This window comes from Daktulosphaira vitifoliae, unplaced genomic scaffold, assembly GCF_025091365.1.
Source record: "Daktulosphaira vitifoliae isolate Bord-2020 unplaced genomic scaffold, ASM2509136v1 Scaffold_5, whole genome shotgun sequence".
NCBI classification, from domain to species: domain Eukaryota; kingdom Metazoa; phylum Arthropoda; class Insecta; order Hemiptera; family Phylloxeridae; genus Daktulosphaira; species Daktulosphaira vitifoliae.
This window is the reverse complement of record NW_026099576.1, coordinates 11,216,079-11,229,853: the sequence shown is the minus strand read 5'-3', so window position 1 is coordinate 11,229,853 and position 13,775 is coordinate 11,216,079. Positions and strand designations below refer to the sequence as shown.

At 24.8% G+C, this 13,775-nt stretch overlaps 3 protein-coding genes across 6 annotated transcripts in view; 2 read left to right on the top strand and 1 right to left on the bottom strand.

Annotated features, from left to right (window-relative positions):
• Positions 1-2,369: 2,369 nt before the first annotated feature.
• The window catches only part of LOC126907812 (COMM domain-containing protein 4), a 24,856-nt gene continuing 13,450 nt past the window's right edge, over positions 2,370-13,775 (bottom strand). For both annotated transcript variants that reach the window (XM_050689418.1, XM_050689417.1), the window contains exons 2-8: positions 10,470-10,535; positions 10,234-10,305; positions 9,865-9,930; positions 9,070-9,109; positions 8,046-8,149; positions 7,627-7,864; positions 2,370-2,706 (exon numbers count right to left, since the gene is read on the bottom strand). In XM_050689418.1, coding sequence (XP_050545375.1) covers positions 2,651-2,706; positions 7,627-7,864; positions 8,046-8,149; positions 9,070-9,109; positions 9,865-9,930; positions 10,234-10,305; positions 10,470-10,472 — 579 coding nt within the window. In that variant the 5' untranslated portion in view covers positions 10,473-10,535 and the 3' untranslated portion in view covers positions 2,370-2,650. The remainder of the gene's footprint in view (positions 2,707-7,626; positions 7,865-8,045; positions 8,150-9,069; positions 9,110-9,864; positions 9,931-10,233; positions 10,306-10,469; positions 10,536-13,775) is intronic.
• Positions 10,287-13,353, top strand: LOC126907813 (uncharacterized). 2 transcript variants are annotated; one of them, XM_050689420.1, is made up of 4 exons: positions 10,287-10,423; positions 10,478-10,579; positions 12,181-12,340; positions 12,706-13,353. In XM_050689420.1, the coding sequence occupies exons 1-4, from the start codon at positions 10,421-10,423 to the stop codon at positions 12,888-12,890; spliced, it is 450 nt and encodes a 149-aa protein (XP_050545377.1). In that variant the 5' UTR covers positions 10,287-10,420; the 3' UTR covers positions 12,891-13,353. The 2 variants fall into 2 exon arrangements, with proteins under 2 accessions (XP_050545377.1, XP_050545378.1); XM_050689421.1 differs by lacking the exons at positions 10,287-10,423; positions 10,478-10,579 and adding an exon at positions 10,609-10,963.
• LOC126907811 (uncharacterized) overlaps positions 13,072-13,775 on the top strand; it is a 10,398-nt gene continuing 9,694 nt past the window's right edge. Inside the window, exon 1 of one of the 2 annotated variants that reach the window (XM_050689416.1) lies at positions 13,072-13,166. The gene's annotated coding sequence lies outside the window, so the exon portion shown is untranslated. Of the gene's footprint in view, positions 13,167-13,349; positions 13,498-13,775 lie in introns of those variants that run through there. The other variant, XM_050689415.1, reaches the window with a different exon arrangement.

Below are 13,775 nucleotides of genomic sequence, written 5' to 3'. Positions count from 1 at the left end.
ACGCTTTTATCACAATAATACTAGTATTTTTTGTTCATAATTATTTAAAAAATTATTTTTAACTTTTTAGTTCGATGTGCTTTAAAAGCGTGTTTTTTTAGTTTTTTAAACTATATTTATTTCTCTGCTCTCATCGAGCCGATTTCTTTCAACGATACGCCAAAAGATCATAAATCGTGTGTAGTCGAAGACATTACCTTCAAAAATAGAAAAACCTATCATTTTGTATATTTTTTTTATAAATCTTACCTTTTACCTGCCCACAGGGAGGATTCAAAATGACAACTTTTTCACAAAAAAAATTTGAATATCCTCCAAGCATTTTACACTCAAAATGTCGCTCAACATTTTGAGTGTGTTCATATTCACTGTCGTCGATATGCTTTTCCGTTAGTTCTGATTTGGTGGTAATTGTTATTCGTTGAATACCTCTCATCTAGACGTACATGAATATGGATAAACTTCTTTACGCGTAATTAGGTCGAGGTCTTTTGTCGAAAATGCCTTTGCGGTTTTTGTGAATAATCTCATATGAGTTGTACGTTCGTTATCTGCAAGATTTGCTAATGAACTGTTTATTAAACGAATGGTATCCACGATACGTAAACTAAACTTTAGAAAAAAATTATATATTTCTTGGACCCATTACATCAATATACTCACGTAGTTCTTATATTTTAGTCCTTTGACGATGATAAAAAAGATAGATAACTGATCAATTTCTCAATTTAACTATTCAGTAATTTACCTGTTTGGCAAAAATCTCCTAAAATAATTTGTTCTAAAATTGTCGCTTGCATTTAATCACATTGTCCTTGTTATTTAAAGGAGGCCATTTAGTAGACGCTTGAGCAACGTTATTTTTTATAACATAATTATCTTTAGTTTATTCAAATAATATTAATACATTTATTCATAACATTACTAGGCATATACATCTATGCACAGAATCAACATGTTTCCCCTTGGAAATATAATAATTTTATACTGTACTTAATAAGATCTAAAAGAAAAACTGTACACTTAAATTATTGGTTCACCATATTAAATTTTAGTTAAGCAAAAAATATTTATTGTGTACAGTTTGACATGAACGTAGACAAATAATTTTTATATCCTATATAACTCTGCTGTTTTATGCGAAACATACAGACTGAGAATAGGACAAATTAAACCCACCATTTTCATATTTTACCAAACATTTTTTTCTTGAGTTACAGAATTTTAACAGATTACCATTAATGTCCTTTACACACTATTATAAAATTACATAACTATAAAATTACTTCCACTTACGTGATATTCTTCTGACTTACAGATAGGTAAGAAAATCCACAATGGTGGGTTTGGGTGGTCGAAATAAATTTAGTCCCTACTTACTTTTTTAGATTTTTTGAGAATCTAATGAAAAAGCTAAGTACAGAAAAAGGTTAAAAAAACCACTTAAGTGTGACTTTCTTTTTTTCAAAACAATTTTTGAAAATATTCCGAGACGTCTGCTCATTTTTAATCATATTAAAATAAATCATTTGAAGTGTACTACAATATTAAATATTTGTTTGATGATAGTGTTTTATTATGAAAAAATCGGTCGTAAATGTAAAAAATTCGACATTTTTACAAAAAGATTACTTTATATTTAATTTTTGAAAATGTTCCGGGATATCACATAAACCAAACCTTATATCTAATTAAAGATTTTTAATAGTACTTTACAACAAATAAAAGAAAAATAGCTCGACAATATATTTTTAGCAGTTATTTGACTTTAAAACGTAATATTATAATAAAATAAAAATATTGATTTGAGTTTTTTTTTTATTTAAAAATTATACCAAAATCAATACCTTCTGAGTTTTTCATTGAAGCTAAAATAGCAATCATTAAGATTTTTACGAATTGTTAAGTATTATTTACACATTTATAGCGTTTATGTCATCTAAAATTGACATAATGAATAATATTTCAGTATTTTTTGTATTCTCATTACATTTTTCATTGATATAATAAAATACTGCTGATATTATGATTACGCCAGCTTTATCTTATTTAAAAAATCTTTAAAAGTCTATTGTAAAGGTATCAAAGATACAAATTATCATCATAATACTATAAATATAATTAAAGTTATACATATTTTATAAATTTATATTTTACGCAAAAAAACAATAATTTTATAAATATTCAATTTGAGGCTTCAATATATTGTTTGTAAGAAAAAAAAACTAAGGAAATATTTGGAATCAGTATCGAAATTCCAAATAAAATTCATCTAAATATTGTAGTCAGAGAATATCTGTTCTATAATGTCCTGTATTATTAGAAAAAAGATTAAAGATACTATTAGATTAAAGAAAATTAATTAATAATATTAATGTTACATATTATATTTATTATGGTGTTATACATTTTAAATAATATTTTACAAAATAAAAATATTTTTTTCATTACTTTTATAGATAAATAATCAAGATCCACCCAAAAAATTTCTGGTAGCGCCACTCTCTCTCTCTCTCTCTATATATATATATATATTATATTTGTTTAAAAAAAAATAAAATACATTTTAAACCATGAATCCTAGTAAAATTAGTAACATAAGATTTTTTTAGTGTTTGCATGTACATGTTCATGTTTGTTTTATAATCGTTTACTCTTTACAATCTTGAGTCAAGTCGGCCATTCTTTTGGAAACATCTGATAATTCTAAAAAAAGTTAATGAGTGTGTTAGTTTAATAGTTTAAAACACATATTTTTAATTTTACTAAAAATAAATACGTATGTATTATATAAATACACTGCTATTTACGTAAATTAGGTAATAAAAACTAATTTTACCCAAATATACAAGTTTTGTAGCAAAAACAAAAATTCATCAAACATTTAAGTTGAAATTGTTTGAAAGATTTTTATCCCATTTTGAATAGTAATACAAATTTAAAACACCCTCCATTGACCTTGAAAATATATAAAATCTCGAATGACAAACTATTTGATTTCAAAACTTTTTTCCATGTCCAACCGTCGGAGAAAAATATACCATATTTAAAAAATTCCAAAAAAGATAATATAAAGTGGAGTTGAGATATTTTTTGTAGTTTAGTATTAATTAATTCACGACAGTGATTAAAATCACTGTTGTAAATGCTTCGATGCATGTTTAAAACAAATTTAGGATATAATGTAAAATTACATGATATTCGACTTTATAAGACTCATAGAAACATGTCGCCAGAAATTTATTATTTTTGATTATATAGTACACAATAAGACGTTAAATTTGATATATTTTTATACTTAAATATAATTTGTTTATATTAAAAAAACTGTATATGTATATTATTAAAAAAAACCAAGCTGAGTGGGGACGTGGCATAGTTGGGACTAGTATAGATGATATCTGACAGTGATTAAAATCATTATCATAAGAAATGCTTCGATGCAAATCTGTAGATAGTGTTTAATTTTAAGAATTTGGTGGATTATTCAAAAGCAAAATTCTAACTCAAAAAAAATTAAGGACGCAGTCAATGATTTTTATTGAATAGTTAAACGTTCAGATCGCATTCGTTTTTTTGATAAAATTGCCAATTTAAGCTAATTCAAATGTTAAAATTAAATTTTTCGACTCAAAAGAAAAAAAATTGTAATCAATTTAACTTTATATTCTATGTCAATTAATTTTTATAATATTCATGAAAATCACTGTACCCCATTATAAGGCATATTAAAATAAATTAAAATGTAATACCAAGAATTTTAACATAAAATTAGCATATTTTTGAATATGATAACCATGTTAACTATATCTCAAAATTTTTTTTTTCATAGTATAGTACATTACATAAGCATTAATTTAAGAATAAATAAAAGTGTCAATATTTCCGGAAAATTTGGAAAAATTGAGTTGAAAAAGTTTAACTTGTGTGTAAAAATTGTTATTTTGAATCAACCCCTGTGGTTAGGTCACAAGTCAGATTTTCAAAAAATATATATCAAACAAAAGAAGTAACCATAAAATATTTATGAAAAAATAATTGTTTTGATCCATACATTTTTCAAATAGTTATAGTAATTTTAAGTTGAAAAAATAAAATATGAAATAGTAAATTTTAACATCAAAATTACATATTTTTTATCTATAATGATATCTATCAGATATCATTATACTTGATCCAACTATGGCACGTCACCACTGTACCGTGACCCCCCTGTGTTGGGTTTTTTTTTGACTTATAGTACATAAAATTATCTTTATTTTTACATATGTTTGAAGCTCAGAGTATTTCCGGAACATTTTCAAAACTTAAGTAAAAAAAGTTAAGTTTTCGTGTAGAAGTTGCAATTTTAAATTCCCCCCTGTGGTCAGGAAAAGGGTCAAATTTTCAAAAAATTAATATCAAATGAAAGGGAAATATCTAAGATTTCAATATAAAAAAAATTTATTTTAATTTGTTCATTTTTCAATAAGTCATGGCAATAATAAAAAAAAAAAGTCGAAATTTACCGATTTTAAAAATGATAATTTTTTGGGGTATTTTCACTATTTACGAGGAACGAATTATGCAACAAATAATAGAGGACCAAGGGTGTATTTCTTATGAAGAGACAAAGAGGAAAGCAAGTAACAGGGAAGAGTAGAGAATCGCTACAAACCAATCTCAGGATTGAATACTAAGAAGAAGGGGAACGAAGGCAAAATTTTCAATTTTTGAGAGTAATGTCTTCAACTAGATACGATTTGTGATTTTTTTACGTATCGTTGAGAAAAATCGATCCAATGAGAACAGTGAAAAAGTTAGTGATAGACACAAAAATAAAAATAAAAAAAATAAACACATTATGGTAAAATTAACACCTTCTCAGCTTCGTATCAAAGCTAAAAAATATTTATATCAAAATATGACAATTTTTTTAATGCTTACATTAAAGAATTTTAATTTTAATGTTGGGGAGACTAAAGGACATTACCTCTCTTTAAAATGAGAAAAGAATTTTTATTTCTAAATATAATATAGAAAAATACATTTTTATAAGGCGAAGAAGAGAAAGATCGTCTCCTTCAAGGATGACTATGTGTACTTATAGATACAAACTAATTAACATATAAAATGTATTCATTAACAATAATACACTTATTTTTTAGGAACAACTGAACATTATTAATTTAGAAAAAATTATTAGGTTCAAATAAACTCTACGATATTTTATAGTTAAAAAATGTTTTTCATCCCTTTAGGGATCAAACACCTTAACTTTAATTTGTAACTTTTATTTTTGTTTGATAATATAATAGAAAACTTTTTTAATAATTTTATTATTATAATTTTTTATACAACCAACTGTTGATCTGTTTCAGTTGTTCACATTTTAAGTTCTGTGTTTATCTTTTATCATGTATAATCTGTCGTAATATACTCGTCACTACCATAACATGGGATATTTATACATTATATTCTTAGAAGGACATGATTCTTTTTTAACAAATAATTTAAATAAACATTTAACAAACACACACTGTTTAGTTATATAATACACACGATTCTATATTGATTAGTAATCACTTATAGAAATCGTTGCTTCCGAGAGGAAATCTATAAATTATTTTTGTCATCTTTGTTATTCTAATTTTAATAATTAAATGCATTGTATTAATCCTGTTCTTATTGGTAAAAAATTATGTTAATGTTATATATAAACGTCAAAATGATTTATATATTCTATTCATATGTAATAATCTCTGTATTTTATGCTTATTTATCAATAAACAGTTATACTGTAAGAATTAGACAATGATGATTTTCGGGGGGTAAAAAATATTATAAAAAGTCAGAGCAAACCCTTTTTCCGGCCTGTTAATTTCGTACTCTGGATATCGTTATGTGAATATTGCGATCATCATTGTCGAAGTTCTTACGTGTTTGATTTGTGGGCTAAAATTTGAATTTGTGTTACTTTATTTATCATTTTATTAATATTATCACTGAAGTTATTATAATAACTGAAGAAAAATTATCAGGTAAGATTTTTAAATCTATAAGAATATTTATATTGTCATTTTATAATCCTCGAATCACACCCCGAATCAAAATTAACTCTCACTCTTAACTCTTACTCTCAATCGAATTCTTTTTATTTTTATTTTTGAGTTACGATAAATCTTATAGTTAACAGTATATTTATAAAAAAAAATGTCAGTTTTGTGAATTCTTAAGATATTAAAGTTTTGATTTTAGATTAATTTTTTATTGTTATTTCACTGTTCATCCATCTTACAGAAATCCTATCTTTAATAGTTTGTTTATTAAAAGACAGTGTTGAAACCAAGTATACTTCAAAGTAGCACTAGATCTCTCTGGTAATTTGAACGCCCCTTAACTATTTCAGGATGACAATGATGATAAAGCTATTTTCGAAAATTGACGAGATATTTAATATTTAATATTGAGGTAAAAATGTATTTTGCACATCAACTTTTTTTTGTAATCATTACTACAAAAAATAATTGATAAGGAAATTTTCATAATATTAATTATATGATTTGTTTGTACCGATTTTTTGAACCATTTGTTTGCTTCCTAAAAAAATTGCAACATAGTTGAAAAACGTTTATAGATATATTTTCAACAATGATAATTAAGACAAGTTATTATCATACATCGTTGATTCAACCTTTGAAAATTTTTATTGACAAATACTATAATTTATGGATTAACGAAACAAATGATTGCTGATTTTGGTATTATAACTATCAAAATTATGAGGAATATTTTATTTTAAATCTTAATCTTTAAACTATTTTAAAACGTTAATGGTTGATTGGATAAACAAACTATTTTCTCTATCATATTATCAAGTTAAAATAGGGATTTCCATTTAAGAAAATTAAAGAAAATGTTTTCTATCCCTGAAAGAACAAAAAAAATAATTTAATTACGTAATATCGTAGAGTTCTGAGTTGGCCTACACCCCCTCCCATAAAATATTTCTAAGACCGTCTGTTCTACTTGAATTCGAGACAGTATCTAATACTATATAATAGTAACGGCCACACCGTCCCTTTATTTTTGAAAAAAAAAAATTAAAATGTAATCCCCTCATAAAAAAATTATGGTAAGCCACTGTTACAAATAATGACTTGATAATAAAAAAAAGGATAATTCTACATTGGTTATGAAGATTGTATTGGCCTATTAGAAAATCGGGAGTTTTCCCGGTGGACTGCTTTGTTTGTAATATAAGAAGCAGGAAATAGCGAGGGACGTGGTGGACCAATGTAAAAAGCGACTATGCAATAGTTTCTATTTTTATTCTCCTACACCTAAAGATTCTTTTAATCCGCTACTACTTATTATATTATTGCTTAATCTAATTTCATAATATTTATTAAAAAAAAAAAGAAAGTCAGGCATAATATGTGAGCATAAATATCAAATTAAAAATTAAATTGAGAAATATATGCAACTAACAAAATTTAAGATAACATTTTTAAAATTGTTTTTATTTTACAAGCAATTAAAGGGTTCTTGATAAGTGAAACGCTCTGTATTATTTCATTTATTTCAAATATAAATGTTAATTTCTAATATACAGTTATAATAATTTATATTTAAATACATACTTACCAGCAATTAATAGCTGAATTTGATTTTTTGACAAAGTGAAATTTTTCTCTTCTAATTTACCTGGAGAATTTGTATACTTCAACTTCATTAAATATCCATTGTCGATTTCTTTTGATACGCTAATATCAGATAATTTTCCAATTTTCAAAGAGCTACTCCGTAGGACTTTGGTAATCTCAGAAAGGTTATCTCCATATACTTTGCATAAAGCTAAAGCGTGTTCACGGGGTAAACCAATCTATTTTTTTGAAAAACTTAAGTAAAAAATTATGTACTTTTATGTTAAAAGAAACGTTTTATTTGTTTCTAATAATTTCTACTCATAAATATTGATTGAATAATTAACTTTTTTTCGTTACATTAAAAACGTGTTTAAAATTTGAGTCAACATTTAGATGTATAGAAAAAAAATTAGATACCTGTTGTAGTTCATTTGATAGATAATTTTGAGGTACAGCATGGCATGCAGCTTTCTTCAAGATAAATGTAATAGCAGCTACGCAAGCTTTGCAGTTTTCTCCCTCTAAACAAAACCTTTGACGTTAAATGAAAGTTAAAATTAATACTAAGATACTTGAACATGATCTCTTTAAGGGCATAATATGCTTTATTCCTTCTAATATTACATCTTTTTAGGAAGATTTTGATGAGATGGACTTGATTATCAACAAAAGTAAAAGTATACGCATATTTTGCATGGAATTAAAAAATTGGCCAGCACGTCTTAATTTAAATGGTATGCGATAAAAAATTGAATTTGAAAAAGTAATTTATATTAGTTTCTATAATGAAATGTGTAACAAATGATTTCAAAGAGTAACTTGTATTAGGAGATGAGAAAATCTTTACTTTTAAGTAATGTAATTAAATATATGATTAATATAAAATATTTATGTTAATAAGTTACTATTTAAATGTATTAATAGTAAAATATTTCCAAAAATTAAGTGGTAAAAAGGGAATAGAATAAAAGGTACATTAAAATAAGCTGGTAGGCTCTTTTTAATTAGGCTTAGTTTATTTAATATTATTTAAACATTGATAAAGTGAATAAACTTCATTAGTACTACGCTCCTATCTACACTCTTTTACATATCTATGGCAAAAAAAAAGTAGAATTTAAAGGTCATATTAATATGGTTCAGGTTAAATATATTCTCTTAAATAATAAAGTAAATACGTAAATTCAAAGTTTGCAAATTCAATATAAGAAAAAAAATAAATTAGGCTGTGAAACAAATTATTATAGAAAAAATGATTTTTATTTATTTATTCAATTAAAAAATATAAGTATTAATTATAGTATAGTTTTTTTTTATTATAATCGTATGTTATAAACGATTTTCTGTACTCTTATACAATTACCTTATGTTTTAGCTACTTATCGGAAAATTAATAAAAGTAAGTAGTCTATTTTATTATAAACTGAAATACTTGACTTACCAAGCTTAGCATCAGCCATAAGCTCCTTTGCTTTTTCTAACTAGAAAACAAAAACTATTATCAATTCATAAATGTTAAATTAGTTTTACAAGAGAGCTCAAGACTTATTTTACTCATAATTAAAAAATGAGTGTTATACATAGCGGATTTGTATGAATTGTTTAACATTAAAGTAGCTTACTTATACATCTATTTGTATTTAATTTTGAAAAACGTTAGACAACATTGACAAATTGTGAATTTTACAGTAAAAAATGAAGTTTTTATACGACTGTCATCATCTTTCATGAAGTCCGTTAACATTATTATTCCATTAAAGAATGTCCGTTAAAGGCATAATTCGATGTATAAAGGTGTTTTAGAAAACTTTGAACCAAAAGTTATCTACGCCCTTATATGGTCCATTACGTAAACAGAAATTATATTAGTCGTAATACTTAGTTGACATATTTTATAAAGGTGAAATAATAAAAGAAGGCAAAGAAAACTCCTCTATAACAATAAAAAATTTTTTTTTTGTATAACAGTGAGTACACAACAATGAAAAGTACATAACGCCTGTTTAAAAATCCCAGTAGATTGTTTTTCAAAAAGACGCAAATTAAAAAAAGTGATTTAGTGACCACCATAGTAATAAATAATACCAATAAAGTAAAATATATTTTTAATTGATTAATTTTTGTCTTAAAACACTTTTAAAAAGTGTAAAACAATAGAAAGATGTAATTTATAATCTTGTAATAACAATTAAAATTAAGATTAAATACATAATTGTTGAAAACAAAGAAAACTTACATTGAATGGCTCGCCAAGCAATGAATTCACTGTATGCTGAGCTAATAGCCTCATTTTAACTGATGTCTAAAGAAAATAAACAAAGGTAATAAAATTAAAATAATTTTTAACGCTACATTTAAAAAAATGTTTTTTTATTGGCAAAAAAATGGGCACATTTAAAGATATTTTTACATAAGTTATACATTTTTATAGATATAGTAGAATAAAATTATACTGAATATTTTAAACAAAATTAAATTATATGGCTATTACAAACAAGTTAATTTAAAAACTATGACTTTTTGGAAAAAATATCTTTTATATTAAACCATCCTCTGATCAAACAATTTTTTTATGATATTTTTTATAGTTTATCTAGCTCATTACCATTCTGGAAAGCGCATTGATCTGGACTAACAACCACTCTGGGCAGTCTCCGCCTCCACAGAACTTGAATTTCTGCAATAAACAATAGGAGCTTTACGTTAAGCATATTCACGGTGTGCTAAATTATCCAATATTATATCATCTTGTTTAAGTATTCGTATAATCTGCTAGAAACTCGAATAACGGAATGGTAGGGAGGTTAGATTAATTACAAGAATAAGTATTGTTTTACTTACCATTGTAGCAGGTCTATGACAAACGTCGTCACTCCCACAGAGAGAATATCTTCCCAAAGGACTTACCTACCAAGATAAAAACGTGTTATCCAGATGAAAACAAATATGACGTGAATAAAATCATATTATTGTATTTTATCTTTATATATATATTATTAAAATAATATTTGAACGCGCGCGTTAAGATTTCTAGAGTTTTTTTACAAATATAAAAACACATAGAGTTATAAAAAAAACAGGTCTGTGTAATAATATAACCTAAGGGTGTGTAAACTACGGTCATGAACAAGATTAAAAAGGGATCAGTAGCAATCCCAGAGTTAATCTTTGAAATCATATGGTGTGTCCGATTATACCTACAAATGTAATATGTACGTTGTTAATGTATAAATACAAGTGAACATAAGAGAAAATATTCCATTGTTGTACACACCATGGACCTTTTGGACGCTAGGATCAAGTTTTACCTAATGGGGGTAGTCTATATATTACAAGTAAGTAGTTAAGAAACAAATAATTAAATGAATTTTCTTTTAAAAAATAAATTATTTATGTATATAAAAATAAAAAACGATTAAAAATTAAATACTTTATTAGATATAAAATAAATAATTATTGTCATGTTTGAAAATTTTAAATAAGTATGTTTTTAGATTTACGTGCGTGACTAAAACAAAGATATCAACTGAAAATATTAGTGAAGTACACTTATATTTAAACGAAAAAGTAGTTTTGAACGATCGGATTTTGATTATACTTAAAAAATATATACTAAGTAACATATTATTTTGGTATTGAGCAAATCTTCTAGTGGCTAAACCTTTGAACTTACATCAACATCAAAAAACATCAAAATATTTTAAGTCAAACGTTTTTATTTGAATTTTAAGTTTATATCCTAAACTAAATATGAAATCTATGAGTGGATAATTAAAGTTTTATTTGTAGTATTTATATTTTAGACCCATTTTAACGTAAAGAATAAAAATTAAATTTTAAGTGTACACATTGAGTAAAAAATATTTTAAAATATATATTAAAATATCTAAAGTGTTACTGAATACACATAGATAACTGAATTTAATCAAACGTATTTAAAGACACTACATTATATTCATGAAAATTAAATTGTGATTATACCCCACATTAGATTTTGGTAAAAATTTCAAAATAAAAGTTACAACTGATACTTTTTAATATAAATATTTTTTTTAATACAGATTTTTAATGCGTATAGTTTATGAAAGAAGACTATCGCGTTAGAAAATATGAAACACAAAAATTTTTTTTAAAGTTAGTAAGCTTTAAACTATGTATATTTTTGCATTTGAAATAATAAAACTGATGACATATGATAAAGAGAATCATTTAACTGTTCAAAATACATAATTAACTTAGTTCTTTCAAATATTTCCAAAATTTTATTTTCGACTTTTTTGTTATACAAAACGTATAAATGTAAACATTCGAAATTATGTAATTCGATTTGCAGCATTTGATTTTTACTTTTCACTAACTATTTCTATAATAGTGATCTCAGTAGATCATACAAAATTATAAAATTATAGTAAAATGTAATATATTTTTGTCTCATAATAAATAACGGAAAATAATCATACTATTATTATGAAGTATTTCATTAAATCACATAATTATAAAAAATTTATAATGACATACTGTGTTTAACACCATTTCACAAATATTTGAATAGGTAGTTAACGGAGAATCAAGAACATCTCGGGCCGATATTAATACAGTTTTAGGGGAGAGTGCGGATCCAAATTTTTGGCCTTCGCGTGGCCGTAGAAGCAACCCCTTTATCAATTTGAATGAGTATGCAGAAAGAAAAATCAATACTAACAGTTTAAATGGTAGTATTGCAATTTAAAGTTGATTTTAATAGAATACTAATATAGTATATTATTGTATAAATATTAAAAATATATATTTGTAACTATTGATATATTTACAAATATTTATTTTTACAATATCAATAGTAACGATATAGTAATAAAATGAAAAACGAATTAATACTCGATGGAATTTAAATAAAACCAGTAGAATAATTTGAACGACTTTCTCTATTATAACTAAAAAAGCGTTTTCATCATTAAAGTATTTTTCTATGTTAAAATTTAGTCTTTAATAATTATACAATTTTAAAAATTACAACTGTTTAAATATTTAAATTGTTGTAATACGTTCATTTTATTTATTATACTCTGTTTGCAATTAGGGCGATTAGAAAAACCATTATACGTAGATGAACCTGTTTGGGTGACAATGGACCGAAGGACTGACATTGACGATGACTATTTTTGGGTTACAAGAGGAAAAAGAGGAAACATTTGGAAGCATCCGATAATGACGAAATTTTCATCTAATCTTTACAGAGATGAAATTGAGAACAAAGTGAAATAATATTTTTTGGGCGAATAGTGGGAACATCGAATAGTAATCTATTTAATTTTTATGTTAACAACACAGATGAACACATAACAATAATTTCGTTTTTTGTATTTAAAAATGTTAAAAATACGTAGTGATTATGTTATATTTAACTTTAATTTTAACCATCATTTTTACAATGTAATGTTACAAAATAATGTTTGTAACGATCTATACTAAAATTGATGATGTGTAAAATACTTCAATAATATCACGTACTGTTGTTTTATTTCAAAAGAAATTAACGGGGTGAGTGAATAATGCTATAAAATAAAACGTAGGTAAGTTTATACGATGTTATAACTTGATCAGAAAAAATACATACAACACATATATGATAATGGTCACAAGCAATAAAATGAACTTATTATGCTTTTTTGAAAACTGTATTCATTTGAATAAGTATAAAAAAAATTAAATGACAATGTACATGATACGTAACGCCTACTTTTTTAAAAGACATGCAGCACCACCCATCATATTTAAGGGGTATATCTTAAAGCGCTCTCCAGGATCTGTTTAAAAGCTTGTGGGATAGCGCCGATAACTGTAGGGATAACAATAACTTCACAAAATTAAGGTAAGGAAATTTTACTTTATTAAAAATAATAAACTTCATTAATTAAAAAGCATTCAAAACTCGATAGTAGGTTAAATTTATACATAAAAAACAATGGTGAAATTATAAAAATAAAATGTTCCGATGATAAATATATCTAGCATTGTTCTATTTAAATGGGTATAAAGTAATGATAAAATAAGAAAGCTAATAATAAAAAGTAATTCATACGTAGAGTGAATTTTCATAGAATATTACTTTAAAAGAATTTTAAGCAAAAAAAAAAAAAAAAAAAAAAA

Excerpts from the sequence above, each read along its gene's own strand:
- LOC126907813 (XM_050689420.1), top strand. Across the intron at positions 10,580-12,180 it reads CAGATGAAAACAAATATGAC|GTAGTTAACGGAGAATCAAG; the intron begins GTGAATAAAATC and ends ATATTTGAATAG. Across the intron at positions 12,341-12,705 it reads CAATACTAACAGTTTAAATG|GGCGATTAGAAAAACCATTA; the intron begins GTAGTATTGCAA and ends GTTTGCAATTAG.